Consider the following 19,289-nt stretch of genomic DNA (forward strand, 5'->3'; position numbering starts at 1 on the left):
TCTGAAGATACTAAACGGCTCGCGCAGCAGCCTCGATCCTTATACCAAACAGCAACCTGTGACGTCTCGGTCGGCGCACCTCGTAAACAAGATCGTACGACGCCACCCAGCCAACCAGAGGTGGACGTGATTCGGCACGGGGCAACGACATCGAGAGGAGCGAGGCAAAGGGAGAGGTGAAAAAGACGTACGGGGGGCACCTGAAGCCAAGCGGCGATCTCATCACGATGGTAAGTCACCATTTGTTTACGTTCTATCTTCCGGTCAGCTGAAAGCCGCCTCCGCGATCCCGCGACACGCGTCTAACTTTACGCGAGAACGCCAATGTAAACACTGCGCGGTGTAATCACCGCGTTATCGTGCGCTCACGTCCACGTGCGCGGCTCCGACAGCTATCTCTCCGCGCGCGAGGCCTCGAAAAATTCTGTTTATTTTCTTAATTAATTAGTTTAAAAAAAATTGATTTTGCCTTTGCGATTAAAAGGAAGAGTAATTTTATTTGAGCGCTTTGATCGAGCATGACGCGAATTGCTGCATGGATTAGATATAGTTGTGGAATTTGTTGTTACGTCTCAATTGCGCTGTTATAAATTGTTTGCGCACCGACTGCATGCGTATTATTGACTTCGTTCTTGTTTTTCTATTCGATGACTCACTTGAGATAGACAGCGTCAACAGTACGATATATCGTCGCGATAATTACGCTCTAATTTGAAAAATAAAAAAAAACAAAAAAATAAAAAAAGAACAAAGCGTACAAAGTAGTCGAGTTAAATCATCCACTTTAAAAGAAATAAATGTAAGGAATAAATTGATGAATCGACCAGGGTTCTTGCGAGAAACGAGCTACCTAGAAAATAGCGATAATCACGTGCGCGTTAAAAAAGGAAAACAATTTAAAATTAAATTCCGATTGTTGACCACCCTCGACATCACCCGATCGTTCGCGTCGCCCGTGCGTTATTTTTCACGGAAACAAACGTTTTACGGGAGACCACGATTCGGCTCGCACGTGGACCAGATGATGTACGACGTCGTGTCGTAAATCGAGAAAGGCTCGCTGCAAAGAAGCCAGCTCGTTTGGCTCACGACCAGACGACCTTGCCGAAGTCGCGGAGGCTCGTCGTCGTCGTCGTCGTATCGTGTACCTATTTTTCTTCGACAGAAATTGACTCCGTCACCTGAGGGGACCCATTATCCGTAATGCCGCGTCATTCACGGATTACGCGTCTCGATGAGGGCGAAATAAAAATCCCGGATTCTATTCTCTCGAGATTCTCGAATCCTCGACATTGCATTGCTCCGAAATAATTTATTTTCATCAAAGAGCAATTATTTTTATCGGTCGCTGTTGCAAAATTGTTTCATTATTGAATTAATGAAAAAAACAAAATACCATCTCTGTTTTATTACTAAGACGCTCTTCTGTGTTTTAATTAATTTAAATTTAGAAGTATTAAAAGAAATTGTCGGACAAAAGGGAAATTTTATTTCTAAAAATTGTTAAATAAATTATAAATGACGGACGAAAAAAAGGTCGAGAGAATTGCAAGGTCTCTGAATCAATCTCACCACAGTTGTTCGCCACCGAGCACTGTAGGATCTCGCGTGTTTCCTATACATCCCTCGGGGATTTAACGCACCGCGCCGTAATGCACTTCATTTTACTGAAAGGCTCGTCCGGTGCTATCTCGAATCGATTCACTTTCGACGTGGATTTGCATCTGGATTTCCCAGGCACGCGTGCGCTCGTACAGGGCGCTTCAGGCTCACCCTGGGTGCCTCTCGAGCGGACCGTGCCGGTGGTTGCGATAGGAAAAAAGTATTTTCGTAGACCCTGAGAAATATCCGCCTTGTACTAAGCGCACGATCGATACAATCGCTCTTAGGCATTGGAAATCCGAATCTTGGACTCATCGCATATTTATTCTCTCGAGATTTGACGCGGGATCTCTTTACGCGTACTCCATCGGCGAGCAGAGTCTGTAGGGAAAAAAAAAAAGGAAAAAAAAAATTGAGAGAGATTTTTCTCTTGTTCGAGAGGCAACCGATTTCTTTTTTTTTCCTTTTTTTTCTTTAGAGGGCTTCGATTGCCGGCACGGGGCAAATTCGTTCTCCACGTGGACACCGCGTTCGAAGAGGCCCTCGGGGCTCGGCGAAGGGTTTGACGAATGAAATTCGAAGGCCCAACATAATTTATTTATTTCCATCCCGTGATTCGTATCTGCGGGGTTTAATTAGAATACGATTCCTTCTTCTTCTTTGCTCTCGTTCTTTTTCTTTTTTTTTCTTTTTTTTCCCACTGACCGATACGTCCGAGGGACGCGCCGGATTGCGCATTGCCACGGCTCCGTCGCGCTGTATCAACCCCTATATAAGGCTGAATCCTTCCCGCGAAAGTTTAGACGCGGCTCGGCTGGCGATCCGACGCGTATGTGTGTGTGTATTTATGTGTGTATGAAGTCGTTTTTTCATTTTATTCCCGCGCGTAATCGCACACGAGAGGAGGAGGATCAATTCTTCTCCGTCTGCGATTCGAGAGGACGAACTCGCCGGCCGTCATGTTCGCGAAAACGAGCCTGATCGTGCTGTCGGTCATTGTTGTTCCGCAAGTGTCGTGGCTCGTGAGTGGTAAGACGTTAGCACATTCGTAAAAAAATGGACTTTACGTACGTTCTCGTTGCTCCGGAATCCGCGACTTCATCCGCGGAGGAGATCAAGTCGACTTTTGTCAGATTTATTTATTTTTTTTTTATTTAATTCAACGTTAAAAACGCGAGTTGTTCTCATTGCTTCTTTTATCGATATAATTTATTTTTTATTCCAAACGCGCATCTCGTTTTTTTTTTAATATTTTTTTTTTTTTGTTGAAATAAATGTATTACGGTTAATGCACAAAGAAAAAGAAATAAGTAATTTTTTCTGAAGAAAATTATCGTTAAGATACATTTTAATAAATGCATTTAAACGAATTAATAAATGAGATATGTTTTAAAAATTAGATACTTTATTTGTAAGACTTGATCTTTAAAGTACATCGATTTATTAAATTTGTCTTTTTATTAAAAGCGTAAAACGTGCAATTTAACATCAAAATGATGTTTATTTGGATAAACGTTTCGATATGCGATTTTCATATCAATGTTGCATTCTGTTCGCATAATGAATTCAATTGTTAGACATGTTTTGCGCGATTTTATCGATCTGTTCATTTGAAATTTCTATCCCGATGGCGGGAATAAGCTCATTGAGTATGCATGGCTTGTACTTCAGCATTCTGCGTTCCCTCTCGCTTTTCTCGTGTGTAATCGCGCGTATGAATAAAACGAATGTATTTTCTGTGTGATTTCTTCGACAAATAGCAACACGTCGCCGGTATTTCTTCTGCGTAGTCGCACAAATTAACGCCCGGGCGTTTTAATTCGCAAATATAGTCGAGCCTCCAGTCATTTGCAGCAATCGTAGATCCTTGGTTTAAATGAACCCCACACTTTTTTTTTATTTAATCTTTTTGTGTTCTAATACTAATTCTCTTTTCAAACACCAAATTCCGGGCTGCTAAATTATTCCCGTTGCCGGTAGAGAACATTTTTATAAGATCGAAGTGCCAGTAAAACCTATTTGCTTCTTCTTTTTTTTTATTCTGACTGACATCTTGACAAGAGCAGCGGCTCTCGAGATAATCGCTGGGATTTTTATTTTCTCTCTCTTTTTTTTTTTTTTTCAAATTTACGCAAATTACTCGCAAATATCGTTAGGACAAGCACATTATCCTCGCTCGTCCCCGCGTAACGAGTCCATATGCAAACAACATTACTTTTGATTAAGCGCTCAAAGTGCTCGTCGATTATATTCGCGCTTGCGAGCACGACGGACTCACGTTCTTTGATCAGACTTCGCAGTGGATCACGGAAATCCTCCGCGGGCGTACAACGTCGGTGTCCTGATGGCCTCGCATCTCGATAGCCCGTTTGATCTCGAGCGATGCGGTCCAGCGGTCGATCTTGCGCTCGAAGAAGTGAACGAGTTCCTCAAGGTTCACCGCGTGCAGCTGCGCAAGGTCCAGGCAAGGTAACTCCGCGATTCAATATCCCTGTTAAGCACCACCGGCGAAATCGTAAGGGGGATGCAGCCGGCATCTCGGACGCTGTACCAATCGAGAGGGTGGCGAGGACTGCTCTCCCGAGTCAATTTAATCGCGATCCACCGTCCGATCCCTCCGCCCGCGAAAAGACACTCGTCCCGAATGAAAGACCCCGCGTATATAAGAGTGGCGTCACCCACCGTAATTCTCCCTCGCCGTCCCTTTAATGGACCGGCCGGTCGTAACGCGCGCTCCTGTCATTTTCATCTGGCCGGACGATATTTGTTTATACTTTTGCGGTTTCCCGGTCGTCGACATCGAGCCGAAGAAGAGGGCGAGCCGAGAAAGAGCCGAGAAATGCGCCGTGAAAAATATTCAAATACATATCGCATATCGACGTGATATTACCGTCATAAAAAAAAAGGGGGATGCTCCGTTTGCTGGGGACCGAAGTGTTATTACTTTCCGCGTCGCTATATGGGGGGGAAGTTTTGCGTCACTTCCCGTTGCGCTACCAGCTCGCACCGTCGTTTTCATGTGTGTCCCTTTCGCGTTATTACGTTGATGCAATTAAGCAGGCGTTTGCGTGGAAAAACGCGCGAATCTCTTCGGCGCCGAGACGGAGGGATAAAAAGCTACTCGCGAAGGAAAATTATTTTTTTTTTTTAATAATAATTTTTTTTTTTTGCGACGTTATCATCGAGTCGTCCGGCCTCCTCGTCGCATGGGAAATTCATTCGCGTTTGTACTCGCATGTGTACTCGAAGAGTATGTACCGCCACGCCTGTGTCCTCGCTACGTGAACACAACGTCGTCTGTTTCGCGGGGGTTACACCTGGCAATAATCACCCGTTTCTTCTCGGTGGCATTTAATTAACGACAAAACGCCTGTCCATTTAATGAATTAATTCCCGGCAGATTCGTGCGATAACTAATAATTACGTGTAATTCACCGCGAGGAGATACCTCGTTCTCGCGACGAACATTTTGATACAGTTGGCCACCCGAAACGCCTCGTCGTTCCTTAACGACGTTTAATCAATCGCGACGTAAAGCGCACTTTTCTAATTAAACCCTCGACTCGAAAAGTTCCAACAATTCAGGGACAATTATTCATTACTTGAGCGCCAACTGTTTCGAATGCGACGCGGCAATTAAATTCTTTTTTGTCACCGACCCGAGGCTTTTGCGATGGACGTTACGTTCGGCCGGTGGAATCCTCGCATTCCGGTTATTTTTAATTAGCACCGGGATCGTCGGAAATCCAATCATCGGGCCATTCATCGGGCACAATTAACGCACCATTATCCCCGAATTGTCGGCCCCGTTTCCCTGCGCGGTGTAATTATTGTCGCCATTCGTCGCTAATTGCGTGCACGCACGCGGAATATCCGCCGCGGAAATCCCGCGCCTCGTCCTTCAAGGACGACTGCCGTCGCACATGCGTCACGTGCAACGCAAACTGGATGAAGAGAACACGGCGTGTCTCTTTGTCGTCCACCTCCGGTAATCCAATCGTATTATGTTTGCGCTTTAATACGCCGGTACATACAATCCATCATAACTCCACTTTGTGCGTCTTCGCAGATTGATATTAACCCGTATATTTCCATATCGAGCCGGGGGTTGAAACGCGCGTCGAGCCGAGCCGCCGTGGTGGCTCGGTACGCGCTCACAAAGCGATGACAATTAAATCCCCGCGCCTTCATCCCCTTTCTTAAAACAGGACGAGCAAGAGTCGCGATACGGGCGAGATCATTAATTTTATTAAAAATGTATTAAAAATTGATAAACATTCTACGATCGACGAATCGTCACCGGTTTTAATTAATCGAACATTTTAACGCTCGAATTTCTCAGCTATCCGACATGCAGCGGGGCGAGAGCTCCTGGGTTGGCGGCGGACATGCACTTCCGGGACAACGTGATCGCATTTGTTGGGCCAGCCTGTGCCTTCGCTCTGGAGCCGGTGGCACGTCTCGCAGCCTACTGGAACAGTCCGATTATCACTGGCATGGGTGATCAAGTAGGTCTCGATTTCTCTCAGCCGCTGCACGTGTCCAACCCTCGTCCAAATCCCCCTCACCGTTTGCCGACAGTCCCCTTCGGCATGCGTTTCGTCCGCGCAATTAACTCGCCGTGAGCTTTGCACTTACGTAACGCGACATTTGCCGTTAATTAATTCTCGCAACGGCGACCTTTGAAGGACTCTGTCCGAGTGGAGGGATGCCGTTGCGTAATAACTGCACATCTCGCGGAATTGCGTTAAATTGGATTGTCCTCCTCGTCTCCTCCCCCCTCGATTTTCCTATATTCCCCCATTTCAATGTCGCACACCGCGATATTGCATCGCGCTGCGTGCACCAGCGCTAATGTTGAATTGTGTAAATTACGTGATTATCGCTTTCTTGCGAACCCAAGCCTCCCTCGGAGGGCGAACTGTCAGTCACATCCGGTATTCTTGGGAGGATCCATAAATGGAAGAACGAAACGTCGGTAAGAAGCGAAAATCTTGTGGAATATACATTTTTTTATTTATTTTACCACACGTCGTCAAACACCGTTGATATTACATTTCCAATATTTCTTTTTCATCCTTCAAGTATATTAATATCTTCATTAATATCTTCATTAACCGCGCGCTAATTGCGACGAGGGATCTAAACTCTTGCATTTAACGTTACACTCTTTCTCGTAAAATTCATTAAAGCCTGGGATTATGACGACGATGTGCTCGAGGTTTCCTCGGCTATTTTTTTTTTTTTCTTTTCGTAGTAATTGTCACCGCATCTCGCCCTAATTACTTCTGGTATTATTTAACGCACGTCGCAAGTCACATTAACGTGAAACTTAGTATCGCGATAGAGTCCGCACATTTTTTTTCTCGCAGCGACGCTTTCACGACGGGTGCTCTAACGTGTCCTTCTTCTCGAAGGGAATTTTCAAAGACAAAAGTAAGTATCCGACTTTAACGAGGATGTCGTACTGCCAGTGCCGATTGCGGCTCGTCTTCGCCAGCGTGTTCAAGGAGTTCGGCTGGTCGCACGTCGCCCTGATTCTCGACAGGTCGGACTTGTTCTCGCTGACGGTGGGAAAGAACCTGGAGTATGGTTTGCGCAAGGACGGCCTCTTGAAATTCGTCCGGGAGCTGGACGGAAACTCTGAGGACGAGTCCTATCATCTCTACCTGCGAGACGCAAGCATGTATGCGAGAAGTGAGTGATCGCTTATCTCATCTTTGCGCAGCATCTTTTTTTTTGTTTTTTTCTTGTTTTTTTTTAATTTAATTCTTTTTTTTTTTTTTACTTTACTTTTAATTTTAATTGATTGCTTTTAAATTTAATTTTAAATAAATTAGTGTTTATTATATTGTAAAAATAAATTATGTATTGTCCAAAGTTTCTGAACGATTAAAAAGTGATACAATTTTTTTTTTTCGACAGTCGTGATACTCAGTGTTCGCGGAATGCTGGTAAGAAGATTCATGCTGGCCGCTCACGAATTAGGCATGACGAGAGGGGACTGGGCTTTCCTCGATGTCGAGATATTTCACGTAAGATTCTGTAAAAATTTGAGAATAGAATATCGCAAAATTATCAGTCAACGTGACTGCAAAATTTCGTGTGTCGTTTCCACGTTAATGTTGAATCGATTAAACGACTTTAAGGGTTCCTACTGGGGCGATCACGGATGGGAAGTCGGCGACGAGGACGATGCTAATGCCAGAAAAGCTTACGAGGCCTTACTACGGGTGTCTCTCCTTCAGCCGACCAGCCCTCGGTTTCAAGATTTCGCCGACAGCGTCAAGCAACGTGCGCAAACCGATTACAATTACACGTTTTCAGAGGGTGAAGAAGTAAGGCTCAATAAAAAAAAATTTTTTAATATTAATAATTGAACGGAAAAATTTAAGCGGACGAAGGCTACATCTTATTCTCTTTGCAGGTCAACTTCTTTGTCGGAGCGTTCTACGACGGGGTTTATCTCTTAGGGATCGCGTTGAACGAAACCTTGGCCGAAGGCGGCGATCTCAGAGACGGCATAGCTATAACGAGAAGAATGTGGGATCGAGACTTTATGGGTATTACGGGTCACGTTAGGATAGACGATAACGGAGATCGTGACGCGGATTACAGTATTCTGGATCTGGATCCCATCACCGGAAGGTCAATTAAAACACACGCGATTCGTTGCATACGATTTTATTAATCAGAAGTTAACAAAATATTATAAATTGTTGGAGATAAGTTAAAAGTTACTGGCATTTTACAGATTTGAAGTGGTCGCACATTACTTGGGACTAAATCGAGAATACAGCTCTATGACCGGCAAGAAGATCCACTGGCCGGGAGGAAGAGAGGGACCACCGCCGGATATTCCAGAGTGTGGCTTTTTGGGAAACGATCCGGATTGCACGTCAAGAAGAGAAGCTTACACATTCGTAGCTTACACGGGCATTGCGCTCGCAGTGTTTCTCCTCGCTGCAATCACAGCCGCGTGTCTCTTATACAGGTACACTATAACAAAGAAAGACAATGTTAATAATATTAATTGTAAAATATTTTCCGCAGGCATTTGCGTTTGTCCGCTGATCTCAACAACATGTCTTGGCGCGTAAGGCCCGAGGAACTGCTTCTGGAAGTTGGAAAACAGTGTTCGTCGAAGATCAATCTGCATCAAGCGATGTCCGATGCAAATGTAAACCACATGATTTTGTCGCGCACGCGAAAATTAACGAAGCAAAATTTAATTATTTCTAAGACGTTTTTTTTTAATCGTAGAACTACGGATTAGAGCAGAGGATACGCCGTGGCTCGCAAATCAGTTGTGGATCTCTGCCGCCTACGACGGTCTTCACGACTATCGGGATATACAAGGGCGAGAGAGTGGCTATTAAGAAAATCACAAAGAAGAAGGTGGTCGACGTGACGAAAAAGTTACTCTGGGAGATTAAGCAGGTCAGAGATGTCACGTCGGAAAATACCGTAAGGTACTTAATTATTCGATAACGTCGTGGTGCAATTTTTAAATGTCAAATTTCTCTCCTGATTTATTAATAAATTGAATTGTTCTTCAGATTTATTGGAGCGTGCATCTGTTCACCGTCGCCGACTGTTTTGATTCTCACCGAATACTGCCCTCGGGGATCACTGAAAGACGTTCTGGAGAATGAGGCGATCAAGCTGGACTGGAATTTCCGGATGTCCCTGATCCATGATATCGTCAAGGTAGAGGCAGGTGCAGGAGTTGTGTTTCTCTTTAAGTTTTTTAATGCCCCTCGACATATTTAATTATTTTTGTATAATTTAATTGTGCTTATAATCGATCGGTGTGACATTAACTGATACATCACTTAAACGTGTAACGCAAAAACAAAGAAGAGATTGCTTCCTCGCAGGGAATGTCCTACCTCCATGCCAGCGAAGTGTCCGCTCACGGAAAGTTACGGTCGTGCAATTGTCTGATCGACGGCCGTTTCGTATTAAAAATTTCGGACTTTGGCCTCAAAACTCTCACCACGCCCTCCGACTTGATTATGGACGATAGCTATTATACCAGTGAGTTGTATTAAAAAAAAAAAAGAGAGAGAATAAATGTGTGAAAAAATTATTAATGTAATATTTTATTTAATTTACAGAACTACTTTGGATCGCCCCGGAACTCCTACCGTTAACGGTGACACCCGGAAGCGCGGCAACGCAAAAAGGCGACGTTTATAGCTTCGCAATTATTCTGGAGGAAATAGTAGTCCGCGGTGGTCCGTACGAGGTAGCCAGGACCTTTATGACGGCGCAAGAGGTGCGATTTGTTTCACATTTCCGGCTTTCCATTTTAATTTTAGCGCGATATCTTTATCACATCGATGTCTTTGCTGCAAAGATCGTGAACAGAGTGTCGGCGTCGGAGAACCCACCGTTGAGACCAGAAGTTACGCCAAAGGATTGCCCGCCGGACATTTTGTCGCTAATGGAGAGATGCTGGCACGAGGTTCCTGACGAGCGGCCGAGCTTCCACGCTATTCGCGGCATGATACGAGGAATTATGAAGTACTTTCGTTGAAAAATTTATAATTTTTAATTTTGATATCTTACGATCGAATTATTTACTGTCGCAATTTTTTGATAAAATCAGGGGATATTGCGAGAATTTAATGGACGATCTGCTACGGCGAATGGAGCAGTACGCTAATAATTTGGAGGCTCTCGTCGAGGAAAAAACCGAGCAGTTGAGCTTGGAGAAGCGGCGCACCGAGGAGTTATTATATCAAGTGCTGCCTAGGTATCGAAACCGTGTATCACAGTTTTTACTCGGCTGACTGTTTAATTGTTCAATTCTTTTAACGGAGCTAATTGTTAAAGACAAGTCGTCGATCAACTGATGGCCGGAGAGATGGTGCAGCCCGAGCAGTTTGAATGCGTTACCATCTACTTCAGTGATATCGTCGGTTTCACAGCGCTGTGCGCCCAGAGCACGCCCATGGAAGTTGTGGATTTCCTGAATGATTTGTACAGCACATTTGACAGTATTATCGGATTCTACGACGTGTATAAGGTAAAAACAAACGATTTATTTCGGGATAAAAAAATATTTGCAAGTCACTCAAGCTTTGGTTTCTAAATTCTCTGATAACGTCGAGAAAGCAAATTGTGAAATTAATTTACAGGTGGAGACTATAGGGGATGCGTATATGGTAGCTTCCGGCCTTCCAGAGAGAAACGGGGACGAGCACGCGAGAGAGATTGGATTGATGGCCCTAGCAATCTTGGACGCCGTCAGATCGTTTACTATAATACACAAGCAAAATTCTCAATTGAGCGTACGGATCGGCGTGCACAGCGGTCCGGTTTGCGCCGGAGTAGTGGGCCAAAGAATGCCACATTATTGCCTCTTCGGCGACACTGTAAACACGGCGTCTCGAATGGAATCCTCTGGTCTTCGTAAGATAAATTTTCGAAGTAGTAATAACAATTAAAAAATAAACTTACAGAAATGCAGCATGTAAAAAATTAAATTCTTTAATTTTTATTTAAAAAAAATAATAATAAATAGAAATTAAGGGTAATTTATTGTTTAATTATAATTTATTTTTAACAGCTTTGAGAATACACGTCTCGGAAGCGACGAAGAATATCTTAGACAAATTCGGTACGTTTGATCTCGAGCTCAGAGGTGAGGTGGAGTTAAAGGGAAAGGGCAGAGTGATAGCTTACTGGTTGACCGGATGTTCGGAACCCGACTCCAGACTGGCCGTGCCAAAGTATCGCAGACTCAGCACCAGTCAGCCAGAAAACAATTTAAATCCACTAATTTTCCCACCGAATAATACAAACGGGCCAAAAACGAGCAACAACACTTTCATCAACCTGGCGGAATTATAATGACTAATATGATGTCTGTTTAAAATACAACTTGTTGCAACAAGAAACTTCTAACGTGCTGCACGTATTACACGAGGTATAAAAATGTATGCAAAAAAAATAAGGTATTTATAAGAATTATCTTAAAGACGCTACTTTCTTTTCGGTGCCGCTCTTCGTTGTGTAAAAATAATTGGCCGTTTATTAACGTGAATTTGATGTGTAATAAAATAATTTCAGTCTTATTACAATTAGAACTTTTATTCGGAATTTTACATCGATAGCATCTTATTTATTTAAATAAAACAAAAACTTATAGGCTCTTTGTGGACAAGGGTGTTAAATTAATATTATCTAAGCGATACTGATCATTTAGCTTTACCTTGAGATGGGTACAAGCACATTGCACAATTGGTACGTACAATAATTTATCATCTAACAATAATCTACATAAACTACTGTCTAGTCTTTAAATTCTTCTTTTTTTTGTCTTTTAATGTAAAAGTTTGATGTAAAAGAGAAATAGATATATATATATATATATATATAAATCAATTCAACTAATTTTTCCAATACTTATGGTACTATGCTTTTTGCGTATGTCACATTGTGTTAATTTTATACATAGGTATCTTTATTAACATATATTTTTAAATATTACAACGATATTAGCATTTGTTTCTCTTTCCATTATCGTTATTCATCGTCATGATCAATATCGCTACTGTTAAACGCTTATAAATCTCTGTGATCTCTATACTTTTATTTGTCATTCCGTCTAGAAGGTCTTGTCAATCGATTCCGTTTGTGACATCTTGACAATAGATGTGATCGTTATAAGCTACTTAGACGCCAGGAACATTATTAGTCTGCAAATAAAAGAATGACACGTTGTACATATGAGTTACGCTCATTGTGTATTATATTGTAATAAAATAACAGCAGTGCAAGCTCTGTCGTGTTTTAGGATCGATTCTTTACCTAAAACTGATGGCTTTAGCAGCAAGAAGTCTATTGCATTCCGCCGTATCCGGTAGCGGCAACGTAAAATACGGACTCTCATTCTCTTGTTCGGTGAACTCGAATCTGTGAATTCTCGGATGGACTTTCATATCGCCAAACGGCCCTTTCAAGATCAAGTAATAAACTGGTAGCGGATAAGTGGTTTTTGTCTTTAGTATCAGCTACGAAATATATGTTCATACTTAGATTGCAGTACATTTAGAGCATATATGTATATGCTATGCATCACACTTATATCTCAATAATCTCCTTTATTCTAACACTTTAATATTTAAAGCTTTCATTGAAGTAATAAAAGCGATTATTCGTACTTGGTAAGTTATATCTCTCTCTGAACTTTGAGTAGGATCGCGTTGATTACTGTTGATCCTGGCCTTCACCACCCACTGATTATTGAAAGCGCCGAATCGTGAGGTTTCATAAAATAGTTTATGAATAAATTCGTCAGTGCGATACGGCTTCATCTGTAAATCTATAAATAACAAAATTTTACAGATAATTGATGGATCTTGCGAGCATCGTCTGTGGCTAAGAAAGGAAGAGAAGATGCAATAAAAAAAAAAAAAAAATAAGTTAAAAGAGTTAAAGTTAACATCGTAATCTAAAAAAAAAAAATTAAAAAAAAAACTTATGCAATTGTAATTTCCGTTGCTGCAAAGAAAAAAACTATCACTCATTTCCTCTTCAATAATCTACAAATTATTTTAATAATAATTAACAATTGATACAGACCGTTAAATGTGATTTTCTCGTAGGACAAAAGATCAAAGACATTGTCATAGAGCCTACGTTCTTCCAAGGTACGGGCGTCAATCTCACGCAGGGCTTCCATCACATCCGCACCCGTGCGATGAGGATGAGCGCAATGATTCTCGTGCTCCGGGATCTCGTGGTTCGGGCCTCGCCATGGACAACCGATTCTACTATATTTGCAACTAGATATCCTGTACAAGTAATTAGATCTCGGATGAGTACACGTACATACGTGTGAGTCAAAGAGCAAGAAGAGCATGGTAAATTGTAAGTAAACTTTATGCAAGGATTAGAGACATATATTTCTATAAATCTGCGATCTGTATGTTAAATTTTATGGAAATTTTAGGGAAGCTGTGCGCGCACAAATAATAGCCGTCTGCTACTATTTGCACAGTCCACCTGCAATTACATTGTAAAGAGATCAGTTGTAATTAATCAAAGACGTCAACGATGAAAATACTTTCGGGAAGATTGTAAGCTTTTGCCTTACAAACTTACCTTTCTTCACACATAGCCTCCTCGTGGTGCTCTAAGGAATTTCGCGGGAACTCCTTCGCGCAATATTGACATTCTGCAGGTAACTCAGATACGGCTTTCTCAACTGCCAGATTTCGTGACGCGGTGGTCTTGCTGATCTCGATTCTGCAGTTGGGACACGTCGCCATTTCGTCCCGTAGCCTGGCATCTGCGAGGACATGAGTGAAGCAACCAGCACACATCAAGTGTCCATTAGCACACTGTGAACATTATTGCAGCATGTATTATTAACGTTCTTGCGTCTCGTTAAACTTTCTTGTAATTTTTTTCTTTCTTTTTTTTTATTTTTATTTTTTTAATACAAGAAAGCTGAACACTCGGTTCTTGTACACGTGTGACACGTTTGTGAATTAATACATTGTCTAAAAAGTGTATGCACAACTCTCTAGATTACAAATCTTAACGAATCTCTGTGAGAAATGTAATTCAATGTACACGTTAAACGGTAAAGGCACGAGATTCCTTTCTTTTCGTCTGGTATTCGTTCTCTGTCTTATCGTTACTTAGAGACTCTCCGAAATCACAATCAATCTAAATGAAAGCCAAGAAATTAGTGCCATGTATATTACCATCACTTTGACGTTTAACAACCTGAAACACAAAATCGTACGGTTGCTCATTAATTGCAAATGTTATACATTGAGCGTAACTATCTGATTTATTGCTATCGCGAGTAGCCTCCAGTAGGAATTACACATTAACGATGCCGACATATCGATGATAGACGGGAAGAAACGAGGATGATGACACGTGGGACGAGTGATTAGGGGGTGTTTCAATGCGAAATAACTAACTAATCACCTTTAAGAATATTTATTTTCGTCTTGCAACTATACAGTTTGTACAGATCTTTTCTTTCTTTGCTTCTGTGTATTCGCTTTCTCTCCCTCACTCTCACTCTCGCGCTGCTGACCATAAAAACTGATGGGCATCAGTATATCGCATTTTTTTTTTTTTTTTTTTCTTTTAATCTAAAGCGACAGGCCTTCACGTTCTCATTGTGCCCGGATTTTGTCCCTGCGACTCGGCACTCTCTTATAATACAGCGGCATTTTCAGATTATCATTATATATCGTATATAACTAAATAACTACAGCGATCTAGAATCTTAAGTACTTCACTATTTTATCTAAATTCAAAACACTAAGTAGTTATAGGGAGGGGGGCCACCAGTCCCCGGCTAATCTGGCATTATTGTAAGCCACAGAAAAAAAAGCAAACGTCGTTTCTTATAAAATGCAATGGAGGGATGAAAGAGGAAGGGAGGGTTTCCTGCGTAAAAGAAAAAGGGCAGTGCGGGACGTCTGCAAGAAATTTACAACTGAAAGGGGTACAATGAGAGAGTCCTCGTGTCACCAAGTGAAAGCGTGCGGTCTGCACGGGGACGACTTTACACTATGAGCTTGCACACACGTTGCAACCGTTTTAACATTAGGAGTGCCGACTTTGCTATGTTACATTAGTTGCTATATGGTCTCCTTGCGCTGCGTGTCTCGCGTTAATGCTGTAAAGGAAGGTGTAACGAGACGAAAAAAAAAAAAAAAAAAAAAATAGAAGTTTACGGGACCGAGTTACGTTTTTCTTGGGAAATGTCTACAAACAGCTGATCGTTTAATCCCTCAGCGTTATAGTCAGAGGCTGATTGCATGCATACATATAAGTTTCAGAATGATCTTGCATTCTGCCTGGGGACACCGATTTTGCTTATATTTCTCCGTTGGTTCGAACTCGAGAGCACCGCAGTTGTAACAAAAAAAAAAAAAAAAAAGCAGATGTAAGGAACTGGGTGGGTGTTTAGCTGATGAGCACGTCGAAAATTCTCACTTAACTGTTCATTGCGGGAGGGAGTGCTTGCCTTTCCAAGGACGATTCGTGATTATTGCAAGGGAAAACTGTGCTCTTGTACATTATGCAAGCTTTGCCACGCGGAAGCCTCACCGCCGGTGAGCGTTCTTCCGTTTCCTCTAGGTGTAGATAAGAGGAAATAAAAAACAAAAAAAATATAAAGTCACCTACCTGCGGAAAACTTAACACGTCTCGTCTTTTGTCTCAACGGACGAGTTTATTATTCGACCTGCGTGTAAAGCTCAGCTCGTGAGAAACGGGAGACTGTGCGATCACATATTGTTTCTCTTTTATATTTTTTTTTTTTCTTTCTTTTTACGTTACTAGCCTACTTGCTACCGCGTTGTCTCGCGTGTGCTTCGAAGAAATCGGTCACGTTAGGTGGAAATGATAGAGACAGGAAAGAGACTGAGGACCGCGACTTGTCAGATGGACTAACCGTGACGAGATGGAATAAAAAAATAAAGAAAAGGGAAAAAATTAAAGCTACTTTAGTTGGACAAAGATGATTCGCAAGTTTCACACTTATGAGTGCATGTTCCTGCGACTCGTCGCAGCGAAAGAAAAGGGACAAAAGAGAAAGAGAAAGAAAGAGAATTTATCGGAGGGATGAAGTCAACGAGGGATAAGGAAGATGCGAAAGATGCTGCGCGATGATAATTATGCTTTAGCACGACTTTCTCCCGGAATCGAGGGCGCAGGCCGCGAGTTTCTACACGCGGTATTTAGAGCTTCCGAACAGGTCGCATCGCGACCAGGCCGGAACCAGCAGGATTACGGCCTGCGCGACGGATATTCAGGTAGACACCCTGGCGCCGCGGCAGACGTCCACGATCTGGACGACCATCATCCGAGCGAGGCACGACGTTTCACGTGTTGCCTCGAAAACTCGGCCTAGCGAGCGGAAGCGGGTCGATGGACTGCCGCGTGGTAAGCGAGTCCACCTCTCCAGAAGGGGGAGGGGAAAGGGGGGGTCCACAATTGTCTCGCGTGGTCCCGGGTTCTTCGGGTTCTGTTTACTTTGTCGGATAAGGAGAGCGTCTACACAGGAAGGCCCGACCCGCAACGGGTGGCAGGAACGGGAAGGTAGAACGGGAGGAACGGGAGGGGAAAGAGGGGTGACCTACCTGATAGACGGCCGCGCGAGGCAGATCAAGGCATACTGCGCAGCAGAGGATGCCGCCCAGGCGGTGCTCCAACTTCTGTTCGGTCTTGGAGGCGTCCTCGGCGCGCACCGTGCGACGCCGCTTCTTGTCGGGCTCGTGGTAGTCCTCGGGCTTGTCGTGCTCCTCACGAAGCGGCGCCGTGACGGCCGTGGCGGCCGTCGTCGCGGCTACCTGCTCCACGACGCCGCTTGACGATGCAGGCTCGTTGCTCGGGTCCGCCATGTTGCTTGTTTTGGAGTTTTCCCCTGAGCGAACGCGAGAAATGCGCAGATGTAAAGAGACGCCTTCCTCCACCTCTCTCGCGGTCTTTCTCTCTTTCTCTCCGGTCCGCTCGCTCACTCACGCTCTCTTTCTCTCTCTCCCGTCCGCTCGCTCTCTCACCGTCACTCACCCTGACCTGACGTAATGCAACGCGCGCACTAGTCTTCTACGCGATCCTCCGTTCCGCGCTCCTTCCCCTTCCTCCCCCCGGCCCTTTTTTTTTTCACCCTTTCGGGGCGCGCTCGCGGCGCCCGGAATTCTAGCGGTCGTCGGCGGTGCCGCGCCGGAAGCCAGCGACTTTTCGGCCAGCCGTACTCACCGTGCCGCGAGTGGCCTCGCAGCATATAAACTAGGCAGACGTGCGTACGTGCACGGCGACGCACTTAATTTACACACGGTAGACTCGCGGATGCGTGTCACGGGCCTCCGTCGTCTATCTCGCGCTTTCTAAACCGCTGCGCTTTCATGCGCGCACCTCGAACGCACACGCTCACATTACTTTCAGGCGAGTTAAGGTTATGTCGCGCAAGGACCATGAATTGAAATTCGTCGAATGTCGCGGCCGCGAGGAGGCCGCCAGGAACAATCGATTCCCCGTGGAGGGATCGATCAATCGCGGAGCACGCAATTAAGGGCCAGCGATCGCGAAGGGATTCGCGTACCGCAGAAACGCGAACAGCTGGTAGACGAAGGAAACGAGCGGGACGCAGAAACCGCGCGGCCGGGGATCGATCGATTGCGTACTGTTGAGGACGGATTGCCGGAAGCTGTGGGAGAGGTGGAGGTAAGGAAGGGGACCGCACGTTGGCGGGGGTCAGTGATCGGGAACACCATGCCACGCTGCTTTGTTTATGCACTCCATGAGATTTAAAGTCCAGTGATTTAAAACCGAGAACTACAGAGAACCTCTCGAAAGTCAAGTACTCAAATCCGCTCGTTTCTTTGTTTTTTTTTTAGGCCGGTGGACGCAAAAATATAAATCCAAACTATTAATTTTGTTTAATAAAATTTACAGGAGAAATAAAATGTTGCGTAGGGATTTGATAATTAATTAGTAATTTATTTGTAGCACGCGCTTCGGATGACATGAAGGACAGGCTTTTTTCCAAAAGCGACGAGGATGCAGGCGAGGCTGCAACGGACCTGATAAGCCTCTGATAAAAGCGATTGCGGGACAGGAAGCGAAGGTAAATCGCAGCTGGAGTGATCGAGCGACGCAGAACGCACGTCAAAAGGGAATAATTCGATACCGAATAGCGGTCGTTAGAACTGAAAGAATGGCATCCCGACCGCGTAATAAAATTGCGTCTCGATCGATCGCCCGCGGCAGAAGCGTGCTATCCGTTGGGGTCAGTGATCGAGCGGACGCGCCGCTTTGTTTACGTCGCCTGAAACAGGCCGTGTTCTCCGCGATGATAATCCGCGTCCTGATTTCGTCTCGTCGATTAGGAATTTAATCTCCAAACGATTTCACGACCGTCGAATGATAATGACGTATCGTGATTCACTTTAAAAAAATTGCGACTTTGTCTAACATCAAGACAAAAGAAACGTTAACATCTAAATAAAAGATATATGTATAATCGTTCGCGGATTTGCGGAAAAGTTTTATCGGCAATCATCGTATTGTTTTATCGTTTTTATCTTTTATCATTCGACGACGTGACCTTCGAGCTTCACTTCCCGAACATTAGTAATGCGTAGTTAGGTCGAAGTAAAATGCCTGGCTAGAGATACACGCGATTAATAATTAATTTCGCCCTGGAAACAAATCGCGCGAGATTCACACCGAGCCCGAGATACGCGCTAGAGTTTCGTACTCGCGATTAAATTTTTTATAATGCAAGTTCGAGATGCAATTATGAGGCGCAAAATCGATGAGGAAGTCGGACGCTCGCGTTCGATACCGAGTAAGATACACGTCGCGATTAAGTGCGTATTAATATCAGCTGGGCCTCGAGACCTCGTACTTACTCTCGTGTTTGAGCGTATTTGCGCGACTTGTCACAAGTTAACGGGGCCAGAAAACGTTGGCTACGCAATCGAACGGCACGAGGAAACCAGTCCGTGATCGGATCGTCCACACGTGAGGCAAAACTTGAACTACGGGAACGCGCATCTGCCGCACCAGATGCACCGTACAGAATTACGAGGCCCGACCAATCGGAGGCACGCGAGCGGGGCACGCCGAGATGCACGGTGATCTCGAGGGCCAAAGGCTGGTCGAGAAAACTACGCAGCCTTTCAAAGACGAGCACT

The 19,289-nt window shown here is 44.1% G+C and overlaps 2 protein-coding genes across 3 annotated transcripts; one reads left to right on the forward strand and one right to left on the reverse strand.

Annotated features, from left to right (window-relative positions):
• The first annotated feature begins 97 nt into the window (after positions 1-97).
• On the forward strand, positions 98-11,991 carry LOC139113593 (atrial natriuretic peptide receptor 1). Of its 2 annotated transcripts, XM_070674838.1 has the most exons (19): positions 2,108-2,631; positions 3,894-4,071; positions 5,945-6,110; positions 6,506-6,580; positions 7,020-7,299; positions 7,528-7,637; positions 7,752-7,940; positions 8,030-8,250; positions 8,357-8,596; positions 8,656-8,782; positions 8,866-9,074; positions 9,162-9,312; positions 9,483-9,642; positions 9,723-9,883; positions 9,965-10,131; positions 10,217-10,363; positions 10,444-10,636; positions 10,749-11,022; positions 11,180-11,991. In XM_070674838.1, exons 1-19 carry the CDS (start codon positions 2,562-2,564, stop codon positions 11,461-11,463), a joined length of 3,402 nt encoding a protein of 1,133 aa, XP_070530939.1. In that variant the 5' UTR covers positions 2,108-2,561; the 3' UTR covers positions 11,464-11,991. The 2 variants fall into 2 exon arrangements, with proteins under 2 accessions (XP_070530938.1, XP_070530939.1); XM_070674837.1 differs by lacking the exons at positions 2,108-2,631; positions 3,894-4,071 and adding an exon at positions 98-230.
• On the reverse strand, positions 11,683-19,274 carry LOC139113610 (zinc finger TRAF-type-containing protein 1 homolog). Its single transcript, XM_070674880.1, has 7 exons — positions 19,005-19,274; positions 16,731-17,014; positions 13,720-13,958; positions 13,198-13,409; positions 12,777-12,937; positions 12,424-12,626; positions 11,683-12,311 (listed from the first exon to the last, which is right to left on the reverse strand). Exons 2-7 carry the CDS (start codon positions 16,989-16,991, stop codon positions 12,284-12,286), a joined length of 1,104 nt encoding a protein of 367 aa, XP_070530981.1. The 5' UTR covers positions 16,992-17,014; positions 19,005-19,274; the 3' UTR covers positions 11,683-12,283.
• Positions 19,275-19,289: the final 15 nt, after the last annotated feature.

The sequence above is a fragment of the Cardiocondyla obscurior genome, linkage group LG03 (genome assembly GCF_019399895.1).
Source record: "Cardiocondyla obscurior isolate alpha-2009 linkage group LG03, Cobs3.1, whole genome shotgun sequence".
NCBI classification, from domain to species: domain Eukaryota; kingdom Metazoa; phylum Arthropoda; class Insecta; order Hymenoptera; family Formicidae; genus Cardiocondyla; species Cardiocondyla obscurior.